The sequence below is a fragment of the Chelon labrosus genome, assembly GCF_963514085.1.
Source record: "Chelon labrosus genome assembly, chromosome: 8".
Lineage (NCBI taxonomy): Eukaryota > Metazoa > Chordata > Actinopteri > Mugiliformes > Mugilidae > Chelon > Chelon labrosus.
In genome coordinates, this window is record NC_140358.1 from 12,121,962 (window position 1) to 12,147,542 (window position 25,581).

Genomic DNA, 25,581 nt, shown 5'->3' on the forward strand with positions numbered 1-25,581 from the left:
GTGCATTTGATGAACAAATAAATCTATGAATGCAAATGTGTTTTGTATTTCTTGGCAAAGTTTTTTAAACAATCTTATGCAAATGTCTTAGGATGAGGTACAAACAAAGATAATAACCAAAGTTTATTTGATTTTGGCATTGTGGTCAAAAGATATCACAAGAAAATTAAAGAGAGACATACATACGGTGCCTGCTCAGACATCCACGTCCCCACACAGCTCATATGCCTTTTACACTGTTCTGTAACATGTCGGTCCACGTCGTTCATTCTCACACACCATGCGCCCATTTGCAAATCATTTGCTTCTCTCATAAAATGTACTCTTCAATATTACAATTACCTGTAAAACACACACGCATCCTCTTACAAAACCACACATTCAGGCATGCACACAGTGGGCTCCCGTCTATCTGAGGCTGTTGCTGTTGGGTTGTGATCCAGCGAGGCCCGGGTGGTCGGGACTGTGTCGGTTCTGGAGGAGAGAGAGGGAGAGAGAGAAAGAAAGATGTAACGTTCCCGGTTTATATTTAATAATGCTATGTGCTCTCAACAATTTAATCACTGAAGATTTTGGAATTATAAATGGACGAAAGTAAAGACCTATGCACAATATGCGAACTAGAGGTAAAATATCGTCGAAATACCACAAATCTTCAAAAGCAATGACAACATGTGTTTGTGAAAATCTCTTTCTTAACTAAAATATCTCAAAATGAATCAATATTGAATGAAATTGAAACATTAATTGACACTGCTTTCAGCTTAGTTTTGGTATTTGGTTAAATATTGGGTAAGTTTTAAGATGATAAATAGAGAGAGGTTTGTTGGGGTTAAACTTAGTTTAATTTGCCAGTGACTGCATCAGGATCCCTAAATAATGTCTAGCTGGAAATGTTCTGGGGTTTTGATTGATTTTCTTACCTTCTTCTTTTTCTTGTCTTTCTTCTTTTTCTTGCGGTCGGGATCGTCGTCTCTCTTTTTCTTCTTCTTCTTGGGATCAGAGTCGGAAGGAGTTTCTGTTACATCAAAAACAAGTAGGTCAGTGACCCGGAAGCATGTTACACTCCTTTGCATCAGTACGTATAGATGAGTTTAAATCAAACCTTGCGGTAATGGGTCCTGTGGTCGATGGTGCTTGTGCTTGTGTTTGCTCTTCTTCTTTGGAGGCTGTATGTGCATCAGTCTGTACTGTTCTGGGAGCTGGAAAAACACATAAGAATGCATGCAATTAACATCAGAACAATATAGTAGACAACTTAGGGAGGCCTATTTGAAGTGAGCCAGAATTTTTTTTTGTGTCTTTGTGTCTCATGTATTGTATTGTACGTACCGGTCCTGTGTGCAGTCTGAAGCCTGTGAGCAGAGCGCCAGTTAGCGGGCTGAAGGAGTTCCCACACACTGGAGGTTTATCGATCAGAGAACGCAATGAGCTGCCGTCCTGAGTGCCCGGACAGTCGATCATACCTGACGCACAGAACAGAAAGGACATGAAGGATTGGAAAGTGTGACAGAAATCAAAATACAAGAGTTCAGTTGTGTTCACAGTTAAATAAATGTGCGAACTGGGAGAAATTTAGAGACAAACCTATGTCAAGAGAAAAAGCAGCAGCATGCCGGTAACATCAGTGAGCTGATAGAGTTTTCATTAATATATTTTCTACCGTGGGGAGCTTAGATCAGATATGAAACCACAACGTTACATCTACGTAACTCTCAACATCTCAAGAAGATAGATATGGCGTGGATACACTGGCAGGGTGCGAAGGTAACATCACTTTATTTTGTCCTGTGGCCCTTAAGTTGCCATTTGACCTGTAAGCTCAGTTTAGAGACCGGAAAAGAGCAAGATGTATTTTTGTTGACCCAGATGAAGGCCATAATCCACAATGTTATTCTCACAATAAAGTTCATTCATTCATTCATTCATCTTCTATACCCGTTTGGTCCTGTTAAGGGTCACAGGGGTCTGCTGGAGCCTATCCCAGCTGTCATCGGGCGAGAGGCAGGGGTACACCCTGGACAGGTCACCAGTCCATCGCAGGGCCACACACAGAGACAGACAACCATTCACACTCACACACACACCTACGGCCAATTTAGAATCACCAATTAACCTAACCAGCATGTCTTTGGATGGTGGGAGGAAGCCGGAGTACCCGGAGAGAACCCACGCAGACACAGGGAGAACATGCAAACTCCACACAGAAAGGCCCAGTCGGCCCATGGATTCGAACCGGTGACCTTCTTGCGGTGAGGCATCAGTGCTAACCACCTCGCCACTGTACAATAAAGTTCATTTTAGTTAAGCAAGTGCTGCTGCAGCTTTAATCCTCACAAGGAGGGGAGAAATTAGACAGTCATCGAAAACAATAAATAAATGACTTGCAGAACTTGTGTCACACACAAAATATACATCAATCAGACACAACACTGAAACCACTAACCAGTTAAGTAACAAACATCATTACCATTAAATGCTCTTCTGGGAAACATGGGTACTCCAGCACATTACGTTACTCTGATATGTACCACATTATTGCACATTATTTACATCCCCCTGGCAACAGAGATCCAATTCATGTGCACACTGTAGGTGCACATGAATTTCTGACAGTGCCACCCTGATCAATAACAGTTTCCCCACATTTGTGCCTCGCCCCATTACCCACCTGGTAACTCTGGCAGAAAGTTGCTGAGCTTCTCCTTCACTTTCTTCCCGCAGAATTTGTTATAGGCGTGTTCCAGGTTGTAGTGAGTGATGAGGTTGGTGTTGCCCGTCAACTCGTTTCCCACTGAACACATTATCACAGATGAACATTAGCACGATCATTTAATATGCAGCTAATTTAAACGTAACGCAAAGTGGATCTTGGTGGAATAGGAGATCATTTCCATCCGGACCAGCTGTCACTTCAGGGATGCTCGTTCCTATGATGTCAAATTAAACGTTGTATAAATAACATTTAATTTTAAATATAAGACGAGCGTTTTAACAGGAAACTAAATTGGAAATGCTATATTGTAAGGCATTAAAAAATAACTTTATATGTAAAGCTAGTAGGCTAATGACAGCAATTAGCTTGCTCAATGTTTTAGCCAACATTTCTCCAGTTAGCTAAGATTAGCTAGTATTGTTTACAAACTGCTTAGCAACCTTTGACAGACTATTTCTTTAATTAAAAAGACAAATTACACAAAAAGTATCCGGCTGTTCTAATAATGTGACTGTACCAGGAAGCTCCCGCAGTAAGTAGAAAGGTTCATTCATGGCTCCGGGCTTCCGCAGAGCAGGCCCTTCATCCCCGAGCTGGGGTGGCATCTGCCCCGACATGGAGACTTGGTTTTGCGGCATAGGCGGCGGAGGTTTCCCCGGTCCGAAACCCAGAGACGACGAGCCTTGCGGTCCCTGAGCTTCATTTTGCCCGTACAGAGTTGAAAACATTTCCGTCATAACTATCACAAATAATACATTTATATAGAAAGAAAACGCCGGGTTCTTGTAGCTTATGGCCTGTTAGTAACGAAAGGCTTCACCATGAATCCATCCGAGTGTCAACTAATCGACTCGACTCTTCTTTGTGGCTTTATTTTCATGGCCCACCGTATTACCGTAATACCGGGCACAAGCACGCACACATACCGTAAAGGTCGGTGTATACACGAACAAAAATCAGAGAAACAATTTTGAGTTCCAACATTTCGGGTTTATTTGAAGAAAGCAGGAAAAATAAACACACAAAAAAATAATATATACAGTTAAGTTAGTGGACACGTCGAGAAAGATTGAAGATCACACATCAAAGACATCAGCAGGGCAAAGAGAAGATGTCAGCCTTTGAAACTCTGATGCTGAGGTCTAAAAGTGAGAGAAAAACACATGATATATTGTTAACACTCAAGACAAACCATTTTATTTCCATATTTATGTCACAGTCAGATGTTTTTTTAAATTTACCAAATAAATCCAATGAAGTTGAACGAAAGGTGGCGAACTAAATAAATGTTTTGGCAATCTAAAAAGTAAATTACCGTGTGGTTGCATAACACAATCTGATTGTTTTAAGTGTTTTTCTTACACTGCCCTTTGAGCACTTACAAAGAATATTCCATAAAAACTGAAACATTTACATTATAAGAACTTTTATATACCTGGTGCAGAATTGTGGAAATAACATTAGAAAGTAAATATGAGACAAAGTAAATAGTGTTTATGCATTATGTATAAGGTAACTGATGAATTCCCTTGCATATGTACTGTATATGTCACCTCTAAAATCTCAAGGACATTGTTTACACTTGTTTATATGTAAAAACAATGCTGAATATGACTTCTTGTGAATTTTATCCTGTACGAATGTGTCTTTTACCACTGTTTGTCTCACCTTCAACTCATCAACAGCTGTAGAAACAAGATGTTCAGTCTGAGCAATCCTTTCTCTACCAGCCTGAACCTTCTGTGCCAAGGCGGCATTCTCTTGTTGAATTTTTTTCAGCTCCAGCCGCATGTAGGCTTCCTGCTTCTGATAGTATGGCATCAAAAAGCTGCAAAAGTCCTGCTCAGGAACCCCACTTGGCCGCCTAAAAGAACAATTGAAATGGATAAGAGCTTAAAATGATTTGACATTTAATTACGTCGCAAAATGGAAATATTAAAGGGGTGATCTGAAGGTCTGAATGTGCAGTGGTATATATATAATCAGTGAAAACAGAAGCTATAAGAGACATTTTTATTTCTGTGTACTGACCATGCAGGGTCTGCATTGTTCTTGGCAGCTCTCTCCAGTTTGTCCAGCTCATTCAGTTTGAACTCCAACCGTCCTTCTTCAATTAGTCTGTTGATGTCCTCCTTTGCAGACATGGAAACACAGATCGTCATGTAAACAAGTGAGAATAAAAGCATGTAGACCAGTGCACACTGCACACACAAACTACAAGCATTTGGACATTTTTTTGTTATTAAACCTGTTGTTGTTGTATTGGCAATATGTTTAGGGTGACCTGCACCATGCGCTAGATAATTGTTCATTTCTTTCTCCACACTTTTATTTAACTATTTAAACTGTTTTTTTCATTATTTCATTTCACATGTTCCACAACCCTATCATCCTGCTGTCTTCTTTTCACTCTTGTCCATAAACAGGCTTTTCTTCACAACACAAATGATTTTGTACTATAAGATCTGTGCTCCTTTGTCTACCAGCCTGTTTGCCATTTTCTATTATTACAATTAGCTTATTTATTGTAACCACCAGCTTTTTAAAGCCAACCTAAGCACTAATTCTGGCAAACATACTATCTTTAATATGTCAGATTCAACATGTTTTGGAGCCTTATTGTGATCTTACTTATCTTCTGATTTATCTTACTTATCTTACTGATCTTTCTTACTTGCTTTTGTACTTGAATTGAATGTGCTGAAGTACAGAAACCAACAAACAAACAAACAAACAAACAAACAAACACATCCAACTGTACAAATACAGTGTGAATTGTATATCATATTAACAAAAAGGCAGTAGAGTTTCCATCTATAGTTTCATTACACATCGTATTAATATGATGTGTTGCTCACCTGTATAGTCTTCTTCAACTCCTCTATGAACTGCTTGTGAATGCTCTCCATCCTCTGAGGGTTCTTCTTGTACAGCGGACGAAATATGCTGGCGAATCTATTAAAGCTGCAAGTGAAAATAGTGGGAACACAAAATACAATGAAGTGTGGCTTTAAACTTAACTTTTTCCTCAATTAACTGACCTAATAGTGAAATGAATAGCTGACTATTCTTTGAGCAGAAATTAGTACTGGGTAACTGTAAAGTCACGTATTGAGGGAAATGCAAACGATTCACTGTTTGCAGCTTCTCACATGTGAAGATTTGGTTCATTAACGTGTTTATCACATATCATATATTTAATTCAAGTACATAGAGTTAGATTTAAAAAAGGACATGTAAAGGCACTTGGAAGAGCTCAGTCTTTCACATCATTGATAACACTGTTCTTTATGTGGTTCTTGCTACCTTTTAAACCAGCTGTTTAACTCACTTTAGCTTTTGTCTCGTGCAAAGTTAACACCATTATATTGTAATTTACCTTAAAAACATAAAGTAATACAATCATTCGCCATCGTCTCAGGACAGGTTTACATAATAAATACAAAGATGTTACCTGACATGCTCGATGTACTTGTTCAGGCTCGTCTGCATCACTTTGTCGAACAACTTTAACCTGTTGAAGTGAGCCTTTCCGGACGACGGTTTACCGTCCGACTCCCGGTTCGACATTTGTGAGGAAGCTTCTCCTGGAGTTTCATCACTAAGTTTTTCAGCTGAGTCTTTAGCACACATTTTATTCTCGCTCTCTTTCTGTGTTACTCTGCCTGTCTCCATTTTCAACTTCCTGTTTACAGTTTGCATTACCCGCCAAATCTACGGGTAGCCAAAAAGGACAAATTCGATGTGAACGGCGCAAGCGCAGTTTAACTTGGTGGCTCAGTTCAGCAGCTGTCATTTCTCCTCTGACCCGTCGTGGAGGGGAGTCGTCTCTGCCAGCATGGGTTTAATCACAGGAGTTTGTACCTTCTTGTACCACTTACCTCAGATTTACAAATGGCTGCTGAAGCCGTATTATATCACCTCTTTCTTCATGACCATAGCCTTCATGGTGGTCAGAAAGGCTCCAGGTCTGTGCGAGCACCTGGCGACCCAGAGAGAGGACGGCAACTCCTGCGACTTTGACTGGGTGAGCGTGCTGGGGATAGTGTTGCACTGCTGTGCTGCCCGGTGCTAAATATGGTGGGGCAGACTAGTTTGCTAATTTGCTCACATGTCTCTCAGAGTTGTTTCATGACATTTGTCTTTTTACTTTACAGAGAGAGCTGGAGATTCTCATGTTTCTCAGTGCAATAGTGATGATGAAGAACAGAAGAGCCAGTAAGTAACCATCCCCCCCAACACACACACCTACACACACATGCATACATTTGTTTATGTGTAAACCCACTCATGCCATGTGTTTGTTTACAGTGTAAACAGTCACATCACTCAATTAACCATGGAAAGCATCAGAATGAATATATTTCCTAATAATTAATTATCTTTAACCAAAAATGTCATAATTTGTGTGTCCTGTCTAACAGTGGTAGGTATGTGTCTTTATAACGTGTCGCTGTTAAACTTTAACCAAATAGGAATTTGTGGTCTGATTTGTGGTTCACCATAGTGTTGTGTAAACATTACATTTGCAGTGTAATCCCACCTTCTTCTGACCTTGGTGAGCAGCGAGAAGGTTTCCATTCATTGTTCCTCCTCTTTTCTTCCCCCCTCTCTCTTTCTCAGTCACACTGGAGCAGCACGTAGGCAACCTGTTCTTGTTCAGTAAAGTGGCCAACGTCATCCTCTTCTTCAGGCTGGACATTCGGCTCGGCATCCTCTACCTTGTACTGTGTGTCGGTCAGTGTTAAGAATTCTTTCCCGCACATCTCATTGATATTTCGAAAAACCTTTGGTGCAAGCGTGTCGCCTCTACTTCAGATAGCAAATTGGAAATTGTAATAAACACTTCACTTTTGTTATTAGATTACTGTCTAAACCAGTGAAAATCACCAAAATTGTGACTTATGATAACAGGCACTGTAATCAGTGTTTTCTAGTACATCAGTGTTGAAAAACCACCTTAGAGGCATGAGTTGATTTTTATTTTTTTGTGCCACGACACTCAGGCACTTTGCCAAACTGAACAACAAATTTCAACTTTCGACAAAACCTTTAAGATTTTTGTGTGTATTCAAGTTGAACAAGGATTTTCAGCTTAGATGTAGAAATAGTTTTTATTAATGTGATTCAGTGTAAACTTATCTTTCTGCTTATCTGTGTTTTGTCTCCAGCGTTTGTCATGATCTGTAAGCCACCTCTCTACATGGGTCCAGAGTACATCAAGTACTTCAGTGACACCACGATAGACGTGAGTCCTTTATCGTAGAAGAAGAACATCAGGTCTCTGTGATGTTAAAGAAAAACACAACTGCTGGGAGTTACTTTCAGCTCAGTCTGTTGGGACACTTTACATTGTTTACTCATACAGTTTATGGTCAGTATAATAAGAACATAAAGATGCAGTTGCATCAAACATATTTTATGAATGTTTTTTGAACAGTCTCCATCACACAGAGGGAGGTCTATTGCAACGGGAGTCTTCCACTTAATATTATATTAACTAAATGTCAGACGAAAAAAAAAAACAACACTAAACCTCCCTTACTGATGATACCCCAGTCTGGGAGGTGAGTAAATATAAATGAGTGAAGGCTACACCAGCGTTGTCTGTTTCTAATTTAATTTTGTGTAATTGATTCATTAGGAGGAGCTGCAGAAGGACAGTCGTGTCACCTGGATCGTCGAGTTCTACGCCAACTGGTCCTCCGAATGCCAGTCTTTTGCTCCTGTCTTCGCTGATCTTTCGCTCAAGTGAGAAATATACTCTCTCTCTTTACTCAACTATGGCTTAGCCGGGGTTTCCAGGTTACAGTCAGTTGTTAATATTATATGTGATGTCTGGTTAAGCTTTAAGAGGCAGCTGCTTTTGACACAAACACAGCTGCACTAGTGAGTAACCATGAAGTACGGTTCATATTTGACTGAACATTCACTTACAGACACTTGTTATGTACGAGTTCCTTGCCGGTCTACATTCACTGTAAAATCATGATTGTTCAGGTCTTACAGACATAATTTAAGATGGCTGAATTGTGCATCTTCCCTTGCTTACTGCAGGTACAACTCTGCTGGACTCCGCTTTGGGAAGGTGGACATTGGTCGCTATGGAGAAGTTTCACAGAGGTCAGTCATTGTCTCCGTGATGCAGCTTTAATGCCTCACTATTGTTTCCACTGTGTGTGTTGACTGGCCCATAAATTCTTTAAATACAGGTACAGGGTTAGCACATCCCCTCTGGCGAAGCAGCTGCCCTCGCTGGTGCTCTTTCAAGGAGGGAAGGAAATAATGAGACGTCCCATGGTGGACAATAAAGGGAGAGCTGTGTCCTGGACCTTCAATGAGGTTTGTCTATTCTGTTTGTTACAAACACAGGAAGGATGGACTGAGTTTGTGTCTCTTGCTTACTGATGCAGATAATGACGCTGGTTCTGAATGTTATCCCTAGGAGAACATCATCAGAGAGTTTAACCTCAACGAGCTCTTCCAAAAATCCAAGAAGCTGAGCAAAACCCGTGGGTTGAAGGAAGAGGAGCAGGACGGCACTCAGCCAGAAGAGGGCATCGAGGAGCTTCATTCTGAAACCGACAACCAAGAGCATCCCACAGAGAGCAAGAAAGATCAGTGAAAGAGGAAGACTCGTTCCCAAAATGTCCATGCCTTACATTATTGTAGAAGTCCAGAACATTATGCAATGGAGAGAGAGAAAACATATGCAACCAGTAGATATTGTCACAATACCATCTTTACTGTGAAAAATAAATGCTCAAAAAGCCAGACCACACTTACCTGGTGTGACGGGGTGATGCAGTTGATTTGGGGACATTTTATAACTCATCTAAACTATTTGAGAACTTTTTTTTGTCTTTTTTTCATCTCAACGTATTCTGTCTGTATTTTGCAAGTATTGTGTTTACTTTTGTCATATTTTGAAGCCAAAGTAAAAAGTGATTACAAGGTTGTGTGCAAATAAGATTCATGACGCATTCACTTTTTAACAGTTTGACCTTTTATTCTGAGAAGACATCTTTTTAAAAATTATTTATAAGGCCATTTTGGAAATGTTTTTCATGTTACAGATATTTGTGAAACTCGTTCCATTCATCACAGCCCACAACAGCGATATTTTATCTCACGCAGATCTATACTTGCTATACTCACATTGTTTCAGATTGATCAGTGGCCACCATCGCTGGCCAGAACTGGAAGAGAAATAACACAAGAACTCTTTATCTCTTTACGACGGCTGCTTGTGCCATTAATGATGCTTCTTTTCTTGACGCCACCCACACAGGGACTGGATGGGCATTTGACAATAATCTCACAAGAATGCACGCCAGTGAAGCATTCAGCACAACAAACGAAAATCACATGCACACCGAAGACGAAGCCTGGTAAGGTCGACGAATCCTAAGTTGTTTTGGGCTGACGAACGATACTCGTGTGCTTCAAGCGCCAAAGAAAATGTGCCACATTCAGACAGCTTTGACATTCTGCTGCAAACACTGCTGTGGGCCTTGACAGAAGAAAATAAATAAACCCTTTGCTCTTTACTGTAATGCCCAATCTAGAAAGAAAACGCACCTCCCTTCTTCTAATTAATCTTTGCTCAACGTGGCAGTGGGTAAAAACAAAGTGTACCTTTACAGAAATTTAACATTAAATGAGCAAACAATCAAAAAAATCGAATCTTCCTTACATTTTTTCAGAAAAGTGTAAAAAATAAAAACACGCCTGCTTCACTAAGAACAGTCTCAAGGCAAAAACCAATCAAGAGTCTACCATTGCAAGCCAGTCCCTCATTAATCTATTTAGTGGCATTTACAATTTCATTTATACTTTTTTTTCCATAAAAAATATTCATACTTCCTCTTCTCTTTAAAAAAAAAAAAAAAAAACCTAAATAAAAAGAACAGAGACTGGTTTGAAATAGTTTCCAGAAATACAAGGTTGTTTTGTCTGGTGAAATAAATAAGCCCTTCCCTCACTGCCCCTATTTGGCTGGCCAGCCGTTAAAGGTATAAGGTTGCTAGCATCTTGAATGACTGACAAGACAAAACATTACAGAAAAGAAGAGAAAATAATGAACACCAAAAGACGCACTATGATCTTAAAGCTACGAACAGATTTTGCATAATGTCTCTAGCATAAACATTACAAGCGTACATTCCACAAAGATGCTTGTGCTGCGATCGTGAGAATCAAAAATTTCTTTGTGGCTTTTCAGAAATTAAGCTCAATTAATCTGCGACTTGTCCAAACGATCATCATTCTCTCTGGATGATGAATTTTTCCAGTTAGAGCTCGTGAGTGGCTGATGCAGCCATCAATTCTAAACAGGCAACTGATTTGAAATCGCGTTCATGAATAATTACATACAGTACATCTGCCACCCTCATCAATAGTAATCTTCTATACCTGACAATTTGACCCAATAATAATCTGTAAGATTTTATACATTTATATAAAACAATATTTAAAAAAAGATTTATAAAACTAAAACGATACTGTGTTTATAGGTCGGACTCTTCCCTCCTTGATTCTCAGTTAACATACAGGCTGTGTGGTCCTTTCAAACGTTTCAATTGGTCAGCAGTCCTAACTCCTCCCTCTTTACATTTTACATCCACTGGATAAAGGCCATCCTCTCCTTAACACCGTCGTCAATACTCTTGTGTGCTAATGTACCAAAAGTAAAATAGCAAATCATTGAATAGCTATGCATATAGACACATTAGTACCCAACCGTGATGATACAGTCACATCAGTCTATGGCTCACAAAGTGGATAAATGGAGACAGTTGATCCTCTTTAAATTGAACCAATGTCCCCACTTACTCTTTGTTCATATCCGAAAGGCTGGCAGAGAAGAATGGCCAGTGGCGTTACAAAGATAACAAAGTGGGTACCAGACAGGTCGGCTCCTTTAGTCCATTGCAGCAGAAAACAGTCATTTTTCAGGAGTCTGTAGTCATGAATAATATCCAGCTCAGGTAAGAGAACAGTGGAAGGTGTCCAGTGACCTTTTCCCCTCCTTGTGATAGACCGTGCGAGATGTTTGTTGTCACTCAAACCGAAATCTCATATGTGGTCCCTCCGACGCCGGTTACCTTCTTCACTCCGCCCCCAGGTTTGGATGTGGTGTGGTTGGCCAAGACTGGGCGAGAGGTGGATCTGATTGGACAGCGATTCAGAAGGGGAGGAAATGGGGAGTAGGAGGAGAGACACATTAGGAATGAAGAGAGAGGAGAAAGGGAGGTGGCGGTGAGTGGTTCTACTTCAAAAAAAAGACAACAAACAGCAAATGTTTCTCTACCTTGGATCTTGTAAGGCATTCAAGGAAAGGAAGTAAACAAAAGTCTACTGAACAGAAGTGAACCACAGCACAGTTCGGCATGCTGTCTCAGAGCTAAACACATAATGGCATGCATTTAATATGAAAACGCATTCGAATGACTGAACTACATACACACACACACACACACACAACTCTTGAACACTGAACAAGTTAAGACTGTAAACTGTGGAAGAGGAAAAGGAAGACTCACACAGATCAGGGAAGAAGAAGAGGGCTGACACAAACCGGGAAGGAAGAAGAGGAGGAAAAGGAGAAGGAGGCTGACGGACCCGGCGACGGATCACTACTCACTGTGGAACCTGGTGCCCTCCTCCGACTCCTCCCCCTCCCAGCACAGTGCCTCCTCCTGCAGGCCGAGGCTTGTACTGAGGCCCTGCCTCCCCAGTGTAAGACGGAGACTTGCCAAGAGACAGGCCGCGGGGTGGCGGGGAGACAGGGGGCTCTAGTGAGCGTGCCCCAGGGGAAGAGGACGAGGAGGAAGGGTTACGAGGAGGTCGGGAAGAGAAGTCCTGGTTATGCTGGAGCAAGTGCTCAGGAAGCTTAGAGGAGGAGGGAGGGGGCGGGCTGACAGCACGAAGGTAGGCTCTATGAGGGGAGGAGAAAGTGGCAGAGCCCTGGAGCAGCTGCCCCTCCCTCTGCTGGGCGAGTTGAGCTGAGAGGAAGGGCGACGTGTAGCCCCGCAGCGGGGTACTGGGTGACACCACCTCAGGGCGGCCTGTTATAGTCGCCGACGGAAATGGAGCATGAGGCTTCTGCGGTGACAGCTCATGGGCGGCTGACTCAAACTCTGGGCTCTCGGATGGTGTGAGCAGGCTGTCATAGGACAGGCTGCCGTTCCGAGGTGTCTGATTGGCCAGGCTTTTGTAGCTGGTGTCTGTAGTGCCCTCCGATTGGAGCGTGGCCAGCGGGTTATGTGCAGTGTGTGCTGAGCGCAGGCTGGAGGAGCGTGAGCCACCAGTGGACAGGACCAGAGAGGATGGGTAGGAGGTGTAGGAGCGCCCAGTCAGGGAGTAACCTGACATGCCACCCATCATCCCCCCAGCAGTCCCGCCAGGGCCTCCGGGGCCCTCACCCCTCTCCCCTCCCCCTCTGCGCGCCCCTACACCTCCTCCCACCACTGTGGCCCCATCCAGGCTGCTCGGCTCCGAGCGATAGCTAGGCTGACGGCTAGACTGGAGGATGGAAGAAGATGGAGAGTCAAGACTCTCCCCACGCATCATCTGAGGAGAGGAAAGAGGAGGAAAGACAGAGCAAATGTAAAGAGGCAAGAGGGTAAGGGAAAGTGTGATGAAGATGAAAGCAGGAGTGAAGAGGAAAGAAGATGAAAATTACAATCTTACCTTAGGAATAGAAACCATAACACAGAAAACAGCGTTTGTACAGATTCTAACATAAAAAAGAGTGGTGGGGAGAATTGGATGCTTGACCGGTGCTCTACTCCATCATCACACTACTGGACTGGAAACATTGACTGGTTCGAACAAGCACTGACACTGCATGTCAAAGACCGTGTGTATCAACACATGAATGGGAATACATATAAGGTACATACACATACCAGTCAATGCAGTCTCAGGGGGAAGGATAGACCCACTCAAACACACAAAGACAGCCAAGGGACACACACACACACACACTGAGACTTACTGATCAACCGATGGCCACTGAATGATCAATTTAAAGTGAAAACAAAAAAGAGGGTCATGTATTAACCACAAGGGAAATTAGAAAGGGGAGGGCATAACAGCCACCAGTCCACCTGTTACAGTAAATTGTAGGACATTCTTTGTTCTGCTTTCATTGCTCCTTTTCGTGCCGTTAGGTTAACCACATCTGCCTGTTTTTCTACTAAACTACTAAACATGGCTGTGTGCAATTCAAAGTACAGATTTAAATTTCCGTGCGTCTTATGTTTCAAGGCAAAGGTAAGTGATTAACTTCACTAACCCCTGATTATTACACTGATATACAGCATGTTTGTAATGCCAGTACAGTTCAGTGTGTGCAAATGTGAACTGACATGTACCTTGTTGGGATGTGTGAGGGCAGTGTGGTTCCTTCCTGGACTGTTGTATGCTGGTCTGTACTTGTACATTGACGGCGTCGGTGGAGCTTCAGTCAACAAGCTGCTCTCTGAGTGACAGAAACCAAGAGTGACATTTGAACAAGGTGTGTTTGTGATTAAAAAACAAACACTCATCCGTAAGAGGTAAAACCTTCAGGCCCTATGGTCAACACCTGTGACTACATAGGTTCACTTGAAACCGTGCATTTGTATGCCAGCCTTACCCTCTGTGTCAGCACGGGGCAGGCCAGGGTAACGAAGCTCCGGCTTTGGAGGAGGGGGAGGCTCTGCATCAGCTGACTGGCTCTCCATCTGGTCTAGACTGCTCTTGGACTGAAAAAGAAGACATAATGTTTTGGTTTTTTTTCCAAGAGGAAGAGCAGAACTGGGTAGTTAATGCATCTCTATTAACTTAATGATTCGCAGAATTACAACTGGCATCAGTATCCATGCCAACAGCTTCAATACAGTGTTTATCAGCTGTTTCAAACTGTTTATATCAGGTTCAGTGCTTTTGTCACATTTTTCTCAGTTTTGTCACATTTGTGAAACTGTCAAAATAACAAACATGAAAGTTTTTCAGCGTAATTTTACACTTTATGTGTTAATTGGGGGGCCTGAAAGCCCTATAGTGTGCACCACTCATTATCATCTATTAAAATGTCAAAACAAAAAATTCTTCTCATCATAGACAATAATATATAAAGTCAAACAAGCAGTATATACCAGTAGATTCTGAACAGCTTCAAAATGCATGTGTATGATGAGTATGTCTATTTATGAATATAGATTTCCTTGAGTGAACTGCATGTTTTTGTTGTTTATATCACTCACCCTGGTGCTGTGTCGGTCATTCTGGATGCCGTTGTCCAGGATCTTGGCTTCTAGTTGGGCCTCAGTCAGAGGCGGTCTAAGAAACGGCGGCTGTACTTCCACTGCCTGACGGCTCCGCCACCGGCCCATGTACCTAGAAAGTATCCATATATTTAAATCCAATTTAAAATGATACAAGCAAACAAAATCCAGCACCAGAATCCAGAAGGCCTGTCCTCACATATTCCATTAACTGAGAAAAAACAAGTGAGAACAATAAAAAAGGAAGGTGGAAAAGTGAACAAGGAGAGAGCGCAATGGAAAGAAAGAGGCAGTGGAAAAAGACTGCGAAGCAAAAGTCTTAAAGGAGGAGAGTAAACAGATGAGTGCAGAGAGAAGAGATTAAGGCTGACCTCGGGGCCTGGGAGCTGCAGAGCACATGTGAAATATTCCTCAGGCAGCCGTTGGTGAAAGGGTTAACACCTCCCCGAAACTTCCCCGTCACCTACAGTGGGAAGGAGGGAGACGCAAAAACAACCACGCTTAATTACACATCACTTCCAACCCACATGGATGCCAACATAATCAACACAGGAGAGCAAAATGTGTCTAAATGAATTCAGTGATGCAAGATGTGACGCATGCAAACAGTTTTTGTACATACCTGCTCATTTGTGGTCCTACCACGGGCCACCAGGACTATGTGGAACCCAGTCAGGCCAGCTACTGGGACAAAGAACAGACCAGCCACACACATCACAGCCATACTGAGAAGAGAGGGTCAAGGCGATCAAATAAAACACTCGGGTACGTATAACAATGTACGTAAGACTGGAAAAGGCTATGGGGCGCCAGGTAAAGGATACGTAACAGCAGAATGTGGCGTGTGCAGCTCCTGGCGGTGGTGCAGCACATAAACCAAGCCAAAGCCAAATACGTCCATGATGTGGGTGGTGAGGGAGAGTAAGAAGAGGAAGAAATACCGATAGTTCCTACGACCAATGCAGTTGTTTACCCACGGACAATGGTGGTCAAAATCCTGGGAGAGAAAGGACAAGAGGTGTAAGCACTGGTAAAGACATGAGAGAGGACAATAAGCGATGATTACTATACAGCAAATCAGATGTCCACACAGTTTCCACCTCCCACATTCACACATGGAAAACTAAGAATAGGACAGAACTGGGCTGAGCAGTCAAGTCACACAGGAGTTTACAGAAGCTTACTGTGAAATCAGAATTTGCTGTTAAATCTAAAGTACATCACAGAGTAGCTAATGTTTTGGGAAGTGTATATTTTAATAGATTACACAGACAAGATTGGGTTTTACATAGAGTTTACATAACAGGAACAGTAATATCAAGAACACCTGAGGAAAAAAAACTCCTGTCTGAGTTGTTGCCTGACTTTTATTTACATTTCATACTCATATATACTATTAAATAAATTCATTTCTATACTGGAGTCACTATACACCTAGTCCACAACATCGTGTCTGTATATGTGTGTGTGTGTGTGTGTACCTCCACACAGTTGTCACAGACTGAGCAGTGCGAGCAGCGTGGCGGGCGGTAGAAGCGGCAGGTTGAGCACCACTTCATGCGCACCTGGATGCCTTTGATCTCCACCGTCTTATAGAGCGGAGCGCGGAAATCATCCTCTTTGTCCTCGTCCTCTTCAGCTAAACACAAGAGATAAGCAAACTGAGGATGTGCCCACATCACAACAGCTGATTACGCTGCCCGACAGTAAAATCAAAAGCATTGCGGGGCAAAGTCCTGCGCACCAAAACTGATGACTTGCGCCTACCTCTGGGAAAGACTCCAGGGTCCATGAAAGTGGCCATGCAGAAGTTGGCGAGGGTGAAGAGGAAGATCACGGCATTGTAGATGGGAATGACAGGGGAGAAATACTCTGACAACCACGGACACCTGGACAATATTAAAAGGGGTGGAACCAACATTACATTACACGCAAGCACGCTCACTTCTTGCTTGCATGACACAGACGGCAAAATTATCACTCCACACCCAATGAGCAAATGCTGATAAGCCTATGTGCAAGGTTCCACTGAAGCTATTTGGTGGCCAGAATGACGGACTGTGATTGTAAATGAGCAGCTCACAGGTGTGATTATAAGAAACTGTGGGCACGTGTTACTGAAAGGAGAGCTCTGCATTCGTTTAAAATTATCTGCATAAGTAAAAGTTAAAGAAACCACAGCATTTCTTCATATATTTACATTTAGCAAATACATATTAGCATGACCATTATTAGTATATACATAGAACAGATATGTGGGCCCTCTGTGTGTATGATTTAGACCACTCACGTGAAGCAGAAAAAGAGGGTCGTGGATCCCACAAGGAAAGTAGTGGCTGCAGACACCGGGACATATCGGCTGGGTCGAAATGGACGGGGAGGAGCAGAAGCAGGGCCGCCTACTCCTCCCCCAACCCCCCCACCACTGAAGCCCGGCATCAGAGACGGAGAAAGAGGGGAGGAAGACAGAGAGAGGAGAGGTAGAAATCTACTGTCTCCCTACAGTACAGTGGCGCTTCACAGGTCAAAATGGTGAAAAAGGTGTTTGGGAGGAGGGGCCATGACGACGGAGTGGAAAAGCAAACCAACACTATGCAAAGCAGCAGCTGACTGGGAACATGAGGGACTCCCTGTATCCAAACACTAAAAACCAAACAGAGGATGTTTTTATAGAGTAATATACAGCTCTACTTACATGTGTACAGCTTGTTTAATCTGTGTGCATAATCTTAAAAAAAGCAAAACTGTGCAAGAGCAATATGATACAAAAATATGTGTAGTTAATTCATAAATATTTTTGTATGGCTTAAATGTAAGTGTATTTGGTGCAACAAATATACATAAATAGATCTAATCTTAATCTGCTCCCTGGCACCAGTACTTTTCTACCACTCCCGTGCATATACACAAAACCACAGACACTCGCACACACAACCAACACTGGAGCAATCTAGGTTTCTCAATACTCCGAAAACTCTGTGTTTACGCTAAACCGTATCGCTGTGCTTGAGTTCTGATTGTCCTTCTCAGGGAAAATTAATATGAAAAGAAAAGAGCAGAAAATTAAAGAGGTAGTGGGTGGAAAGCAGAAGCACATGGAGGAGAACAGGCAGAGGATTGAGCGCAGCAGCTGCTGATGACTTCTGCGATAGTCCCGAGAGGACTTATTTAGGCACTGGGTGGGTGGAAGAAACTGAGGATGGCGGCAGGAGGGACAGTTCAAGCATTTCAAACGAAGCCAGTGGGGGGGAGAAAAAAAAACAACTAAACAAACAAATTCACTTTTAAAACTGTTGTAGAAAGCTGCTTAACGTAAAAAAAAAATAAGAAAAAGACGTCTAGCCTTGTCTTTGCAAGTAAAATTGTTCAAATAGGTCCCCTGGATCTTTTCTGAGTCCCCGTCTTCAGTCTTTTTGACAATGAAGGGACAAAATCAGCTCATTCCGTAGAGAAACCCTGTGTATGTCACAGAAATGTCACGGCACTTGGCTGAGTCTGGATATAGCGACCTCTCCCATCTCCAAATTCTCTGCAGATAGATCTCCTTTCCCATTTTGCATCTTTTAAAGAAAGCCATCTACAGCATAGGTGCTATGTAGTCTAATCCATTTTAGTCCTTGTTCTTTGGCTCCTTGTCTTCTTTCACCCACTGGGTCCGTGGGCAAGTTGATGGATGCCCCTGTAAAAAAAAAATATATCACACAATCATCCACAGGCAAAACCTAAGTAGACAAAAAGTAATGTTGCAAAATTGGTTACAGCTGAAATTAGCGCTTGGCAAATACCAAACATGTCCTCATCCCTATAGTCTGTTCAATACCGAAACAGAAACATAAAGCATTTTGGCGATGTTTAATATATTTTATCATCAACAGCAGTTCCATACAAAAAGCTGTGGCATCATGTACAATGACACAAAGAAGAACACGATATATACAATAATATTACACAACAACAGAGGTGTTTCATATAACAGGTACAGCCTTTTAGTCCACGGTTGATTTCCATGTTATGCTCGAGGGCAAAAGCTATCTGAGAGAAGCAAAGGTTTCACACTGATTTCACAACAGTCACACTGACGTCTTGCTGTCCTTAAAAGCTTGCATTACTCTGTATGAGCATGCACTTCTCACAAATACTCATGAGCAGAGTTGTTCAACCGCTCTCTGTTGTCAAGCAGGCAACTGTCACCTCCATGCCCTCAGGTTGTCAAACGAAACACCTCCCACTACCTGATATTCAAAGCAGCGCGGAGACAGCGATCTGTGACGAGGCTGGACGCCTTTGACACATACTTCATGCTAATTCCCCACCTCCCCTTATCTACAGATGAGCAACTCGTCCGTGCGTCGTGAAAACAGATCCTGACTAACAGTGTAATCGGATAGTTTGGACACACCCCTCTCTCTTCAACAATCATCCGTACTGGCAAATAAAGAGATGTAGCCTCAACAGAGTGTCAGTCGGCCGGTTGGTAATCATCTCATCTGCCCTACAACAAATCCACCCCCCCCCACCCCACCACCACCGACTATAATGGATGTTAATCCCCAAATCTCCGTGTCGAGCCTTGCCTGTCATGTCACCGCAACAATCTGCACCTAGCAAGCTGCGCCGTTAAGTGGCAGGTCGAGACAAATTAATCAATTCTCCGACCAGACGTGACACACACACACACACACACAATTGATGTCACACGTGTCACTTAAAACTAGATCACCAGATTGACTATTGTTTCATTTACTGAGTAATAACGTAAAACAAGACCAGGCGTTTGACAGCAGGCCAGGGCAGTGCTAGGTTTAGTCAAGACAAGTAACGTTACCAGTATATTCTCACATCATTATCATCATCATCGTTAAAATACACACCGCAGTTTTAAACTATCAAACGCTGGCAAGCTTTAGTTTAAGCGAGGCGTAATAATGTGATTTAAACGCGCTTCATACTTGATCATCAGTCGGCGAGCTTTCTCCTAGCTTCGAAAGTTTTTTGCGACACTGCTCAGTCCTTTTCCCACAGCTAAAATAGTTAGCTAACGTTAGTTACCTGGCTAGCAGAGAAGCTTTACACTAACGGACCAGCTTTCGTTGATAACTGGTGAGACAACTGTAACCACTTTCGGCTAAATATTCATTACAAGAGACAGGTAGAACACGTACCTAATATTGAACGTGCAAGCTGTCTTGTCCGTAGGGTGTGGGTAGTTTCGGTCCTCCTTGAGTTAGCCGCTAGCAAACTACTTAGCTCGCTTGCTAGGCCGACATCGGAATCCCGGAACTAGTCCGTTGTAGCTCAGGTGGGACGAACAGCCAATCAGAGGCCGAGGGGTGTGTGGTTTATTGGAACGGCGTAAACACAGAAACATTACTTACGATGATCAAATATTGAAACTAATATCAATTGACCCTCTTAACGATACACGTCTTACCATGGTAACAAATACAAAGTTAATATTTTCCTCAAATTGTCAATTTTGCAACTGTTAATATGAGGAAGAACATGTAGCCATTTTTTTTTTATATGATTTTATTGTGCAACTAACAGCAGCAACAAACAAGGCCGGTGCTTGCGCAATGACATCATCGTGACAAGAGGACACGGTGGTTTTTAATAAATCATTAAAAGTGTAATTTATTTAATTACCAGTTTATCAGTTTTAGAGTGCCACATTGCTCAGGTGTATATACAGCTACATATACATCTGCTTGCAAAAGTCCATTTATTTTTATTTTTTTCTACTTATACTCATATTTTATATGAAGTTATCTGATGTATAAAAAACTATTACCCATTTAATTTTGGTGTCTCAAACTGGTTCTTCATTGTGCAGCTTTCACTGCAGAACCCAGATGGTCATTTCAAACCCCCATAGCAGATCCACCCACAGTGAGGCCACACGCTGCTGATTAAATATAGTGCTGAGAGCAGAAAATACAGTAAATATGACAACTGGGACACAGAAGAGTGACATCTTTTAGTAAAGCAGCCTTAAAGAGACGTTTCAAGACAACCACAAGAATATCAGAAACAAATTATGCAGAATAATCTCGAGCTGAAGAAATATATGTTGCAATAAAGTTGTGTCATTTGGCGAGCTGTGGTTCACACAGTTGTACCAGTGTTATTGTGTGCTGATAAATGGCATCCTACTTCTTTGAAAAATATGTACACGTTAATGATGTAAAAAAAAATTTAAATAGGATATAGGTACGCAATGAGCTCTAGTGTGAGATGGCCAGTGTTTACATAACAAACATTAAATTAGCTCCTATTGTAGTGCTCCCAAACAATTACTGTCGCCCTGATACTGTGAAAACATACCTAGTTCCCTGAGCAGTAAAAGCCAATGAATAGTTATTTTCACTAGGTTGTGTTCAAATTTCAGATAAATGTTTTCTTCACTAGATTATTGGACCCATGCAAACTGACAAAACTGTTGCATATACTGACCATGGACTTACTATAATTAAAACAAACAGAGATTTATTTTTTTTCCATTTAAACATTTATTGCTCAAGAAAAAAATAACAATATTATAACAATATTATAAAACAGATTAGCAAGGAAATCCTTCCAGCACTGATAAAACATCCCTTACTACAGATGACTGTACAGAGTGGTCTATAAAATGGGGAATAATTACAACTGCCACCGATAATTGAATCTTTTTATCTGTAGACCATACTAATATCAAACAAGAGAGTTCAAAAACAAAAAATGCATCATGGACCTCCACTTCTGAGTCCTCTTCCCCGAGGTGTTGATTCATTTCATATCCATGAAGCGGATGTCCATGATAAGCAGAGTATGTCTAGGCAGTGGTCTGGGTGCTGGTGATAGCACTTTCATCACCTGTGCCTGAGTGTCCACGTAAGTTACCACAATAAAGCCACACACAGGGCTCTCCACTATACCCTTTCTAGCTCCTTCATGTCCGTCTTCGACACTGCTCACGCTCAGTACATGATACGTGAGGTCTCTCCCAGGTGTCACAGGCACCAGTTTTAGCTGTGTGTCATCCTGAGACATTCCCAATGGCAGGCACGAGTCCGGGATAGATGGAGCCCCGATCTTGTAGATACGGACGTCTGAGAAGCGCACTTCAAAAGAAAAAGGGTAGTAGGACACGCCACGGAAGCCATAGAAATACTCACGGATCTTCTCATCTCGAGTGTCTCTTCGACACTCCTTGGAACGCTCCACCACTCCCCCAGACTTGGGTAGGAGCACAACCCGCACAAAGTGAGGGAGGTCTCGTTTGAGTTCATTGTATAGCCTTTCATGGTCCAACACCAGCACGACATCCACCTGAAAGGTTGAAGCACAGTGGACCAGAGCCTGGTATCCAGAGCCCTTCACCCATCCGCAAGTGTTGATAATACAGCCTCCCACACTGGCCTTCCTGTTGACTTCACAACGCTGGGAAAACACTTCGGCCAGGCATGACGTCAGCTACAGAGGAGAGGAGAGGAGAAGGTTAAAGCGGGCACAGGAAAACAAAATCACTAATAAAGATACAGCCTTTTCTTTACATTGTTTCTGGGAATGGCCTAGAATTTTTCTATCCACCTTGTTGTAAAGTTTGATGTTGGTTCCTGGAGTAGTGGAGCCAAAGTGGTAGACCAAAGGAGCCTGGACTGAGAAACCCTCCTCCACATCTGCTGGACGCTCAATGCACAGTGCAGACACTGTCCCGGGTACAGACACCTGAAGGATCACAATGTTCTTTAGCACCTTGTATTGTTAAGAATAGCATAATCAATGTATACAAAGCCACTCTGAAAGCAAAAAAAAGAAATAAACAGTGCAGCCTGTTAACACTGTTGCTCTACATCAATTATGTCTGTGTTCAATTATAACTGACAATTATAATTCAGTGTGGGAGTAAAAGAAAATTTCTGTCTGCAGTATTCACATTCTTCACCATCAATCAAGAAGATAATTAACATGTGTCTGTAACTTGGCAATAACATGATGTGGTATCACTTTGCATAACTCCAAGATTATTCAGCCCACAGGGAATGATGCTAATGATTTAAATGTCAGCTAGTACTACTCTCCTAATTTCTGTAGTCTCGTAAAAATGTTTATGACGATAAAGGCAGTTCATCTTACCCCACTCTGTCCGACATCCAGTTCCACGAGTGTGGGCCTCCTGCCAACCCTCACAGCATAGCTAAGGAGCAGCCGGCACACTGTCGACTTCCCGACATCTGTAGGTCCTACCACCATCACCTGGGCCAATTAATTGTTTCATTTAAATAGCATTTATTGGGATCTGACAATTGCAACACATTTTGGTCCCTGAAAGAAGTTATTCCTTATTAAAACATACCCTCGGCCCCCTCTCGTTGTCCCGCTCTGCCTGTTTTCTCATCTGTTCCAGGGCAGCGTGTGTGTTCAGGTAGAGCAGCATGGGAGTATCCTTTGACACATAAGCTACCTATGGTGATGCCAGAGGTGTTGGTTATTTGAGCCTTTAATTAATTATGTAAAACTCTCAAAAGCACAGTTTTAATCTGATACGGACATATATTTCACTGCTAAGTGAAACAATATTCAGAACAAACACATTTAAACTTTCAAAAACTGTAAGGCGCTTGCTCACCTCTGGCTTCCCATAAAGATTCACACTGCAACCCTGCCAGGTGAAGACTGCAATCTTGGAGCCTGGTCCAAATGTGTACTTCTTGTTGCGGTTCAGCTCTGATCCAAACACCTCTGCCATTCCGGTGAGAAGTTCCAAATCAACTTGCTCTGCCGCCTCCCCTGCCTCCACCTCAAACCGAAGTTCAGTCTCCTTCTCCAGGTCAAACCTGGTGCTGACCTTCCCAGATGCTGGAGCATCTTCACTCGCCTTTTCCACAACCTCTGTTGCCATGACTGACAAGACAAACTCCAGGTCACAAAAAAATGGCAGTATGCATCAAATACTACTATTAATATATTAATATAGTTTATGAGCAATCGCCGCTACTATAAAATGCAAATACATGTGCATTTTTCAGCAAGTTCTCTAATATATTCAACCATTGTACCAGCATATTGGAGTAAACAGTCAAATAAATAAACATAATTTTAACATTGAGATGAAATAAAATAGTAGATACAGTGCTTCACATTATACAGTTTAACATCTAATGTATAAGTGGTGTTTGGATGTTGTTTACAAACTAAAAGTTTACACTATCATACCCACACACCCAAAGAACCACGAGTATTAAACGTGATTAGGTCAGTTCCCTCCAGTGTTTCCCAACCTCTGCACTTAGGGTTAGGTGTAAAACAGAAAACAGGCACCGACGTAAACGACAGGATGGGGATACGGTTTAATTCAGGTAACTCGTACTTCCTTAAGTTGAAAACTAACTTCAGCACAACGCAGTCCAGTTAAACGTTAGCAGGCCACGGCTAATCCAGCCTTACTAAAATAAGTAAAGGCGGAATAACTGCATGGAGACACTCCAGACGGCACTCAACGCGTATCGTGGCGTTAGAGTAATGTTTACGAATTGATTGTTTTATATGTTTCATACTTACATGGTTATTTCAAGCCTTTTTTTTTGTAGAATGAAAATAAATTCAACGGTCAGGAACAGGTCCCGGGCTCGTCGCGTGAAGATGACGTAACGTCCTTAGCAACCAATAGCAGTCAACGTTCGCTTCAGAGCATCAGAGGGTGGATCAGACTAACGGGTTTGTTTGATAACTGTGACACAAAATGCGTGTAAGAGCTTGAGCAAATTGAGACATGTTATCAGAATAACAATCATGACTGTATAAAGTCATGCACTCGATGCAAAATGTTTTGGTTGGACTTTTAACATAATTCCTTAAACTTCAGAACAAAAAAACAAGTAAACAACAGCCACATAATAATGTTAAATGTCTTTATTGAACAAAAACAGAGATAAAATCATAAACAAGCTTGAGAAATAGAGTAAAAAACAAACAAAAAGACAAGACTGTGCGTGTGAGATACATTATCTTAGAGATGCTCCACCAGGGGGTGGCATAGTGGCGTAGAACCCAGAAACAGTCCAAAGACATGCTCATTGGAGTTAATTGGGAATTTGAAATTAGCCCTGCGATAAACCGTGGCATCTTACAAGTAGAATATAAAACAGGAAGTAGAATGCCGTGTATCCAGAAGATGTCAGGATTTGGAGCTTGGCTCATCAGAGAAGAGACTGAGAACTTGTCTCCTTGGTCTCTCCTCATCATTCTGCATCTTCTGGTCACAGCTCTTGAAAGCTCAGCTGCATGCAAGACAGGAAGAAAGGTTCTGTTCAATTAGTTCATAGCATGCTTATGCACCTGCACTGTCAGCTATATTACACCTTCTGCATTCAACTCGTAAACAGTCAGACGCTGTTGAATAAAGATGATTACAAATGATTTACTTAAAACCTGATTCCAATATGCATCACTTAACATTCACTTATGCATTTTATTAGTTTTTCTAATATATTAAAGGGGTTTGGAGGTGATTTCCAAAGTCTTGATGAAGATTGACACTGTGTAATAAGCTCAGCACTGATACACACAGTAAGTGGAAGATAATTTCAGGCAAATATTTAACAGCAT

The 25,581-nt window shown here is 42.0% G+C and overlaps 5 protein-coding genes across 7 annotated transcripts; 1 reads left to right on the forward strand and 4 right to left on the reverse strand.

Annotated features, from left to right (window-relative positions):
- Positions 1-110: 110 nt before the first annotated feature.
- Positions 111-3,605, reverse strand: med19a (mediator complex subunit 19a). The gene is made up of 6 exons (XM_084550225.1): positions 3,234-3,605; positions 2,672-2,794; positions 1,333-1,466; positions 1,106-1,202; positions 924-1,018; positions 111-474 (listed from the first exon to the last, which is right to left on the reverse strand). Exons 1-6 carry the CDS (start codon positions 3,451-3,453, stop codon positions 409-411), a joined length of 735 nt encoding a protein of 244 aa, XP_084406351.1. The 5' UTR covers positions 3,454-3,605; the 3' UTR covers positions 111-408.
- Positions 3,606-3,690: 85 nt separating this feature from the next.
- On the reverse strand, positions 3,691-6,418 carry pmf1 (polyamine modulated factor 1; the record flags this gene model as incomplete). The annotated part of the gene is made up of 5 exons (XM_084550226.1): positions 3,691-3,858; positions 4,385-4,580; positions 4,748-4,848; positions 5,575-5,680; positions 6,171-6,418. The coding sequence occupies 5 exons, from the start codon at positions 6,416-6,418 to the stop codon at positions 3,793-3,795; spliced, it is 717 nt and encodes a 238-aa protein (XP_084406352.1). The 3' UTR covers positions 3,691-3,792.
- Positions 6,419-6,539: 121 nt separating this feature from the next.
- On the forward strand, positions 6,540-9,685 carry tmx2a (thioredoxin-related transmembrane protein 2a). Its single transcript, XM_084550401.1, has 8 exons — positions 6,540-6,743; positions 6,874-6,934; positions 7,340-7,453; positions 7,888-7,964; positions 8,361-8,467; positions 8,774-8,839; positions 8,929-9,058; positions 9,162-9,685. Exons 1-8 carry the CDS (start codon positions 6,555-6,557, stop codon positions 9,339-9,341), a joined length of 924 nt encoding a protein of 307 aa, XP_084406527.1. The 5' UTR covers positions 6,540-6,554; the 3' UTR covers positions 9,342-9,685.
- Positions 9,686-9,704: 19 nt separating this feature from the next.
- Positions 9,705-20,276, reverse strand: LOC311492193 (palmitoyltransferase ZDHHC5-B-like). Of its 2 annotated transcripts, none has more exons than XM_084550400.1 (12): positions 20,154-20,276; positions 17,282-18,670; positions 16,759-16,880; positions 16,473-16,630; positions 15,816-15,988; positions 15,614-15,716; positions 15,363-15,454; positions 14,971-15,103; positions 14,361-14,469; positions 14,098-14,204; positions 12,363-13,291; positions 9,705-11,887 (listed from the first exon to the last, which is right to left on the reverse strand). In XM_084550400.1, the coding sequence occupies exons 2-12, from the start codon at positions 17,428-17,430 to the stop codon at positions 11,782-11,784; spliced, it is 2,181 nt and encodes a 726-aa protein (XP_084406526.1). In that variant the 5' UTR covers positions 17,431-18,670; positions 20,154-20,276; the 3' UTR covers positions 9,705-11,781. The 2 variants fall into 2 exon arrangements, 1 of the variants encoding a protein (XP_084406526.1); XR_014699207.1 differs by having other exon boundaries at positions 11,760-11,887; positions 12,262-13,291.
- Positions 20,277-21,470: 1,194 nt separating this feature from the next.
- clp1 (cleavage factor polyribonucleotide kinase subunit 1) lies at positions 21,471-24,608 on the reverse strand. Of its 2 annotated transcripts, XM_084550153.1 has the most exons (6): positions 24,535-24,608; positions 23,603-23,877; positions 23,330-23,437; positions 23,110-23,229; positions 22,564-22,701; positions 21,472-22,446 (listed from the first exon to the last, which is right to left on the reverse strand). In XM_084550153.1, the coding sequence occupies exons 2-6, from the start codon at positions 23,873-23,875 to the stop codon at positions 21,760-21,762; spliced, it is 1,326 nt and encodes a 441-aa protein (XP_084406279.1). In that variant the 5' UTR covers positions 23,876-23,877; positions 24,535-24,608; the 3' UTR covers positions 21,472-21,759. The 2 variants fall into 2 exon arrangements, with proteins under 2 accessions (XP_084406280.1, XP_084406279.1); XM_084550154.1 differs by lacking the exon at positions 24,535-24,608 and having other exon boundaries at positions 21,471-22,446; positions 23,603-23,933.
- Between the last annotated feature and the right edge of the window lie 973 nt (positions 24,609-25,581).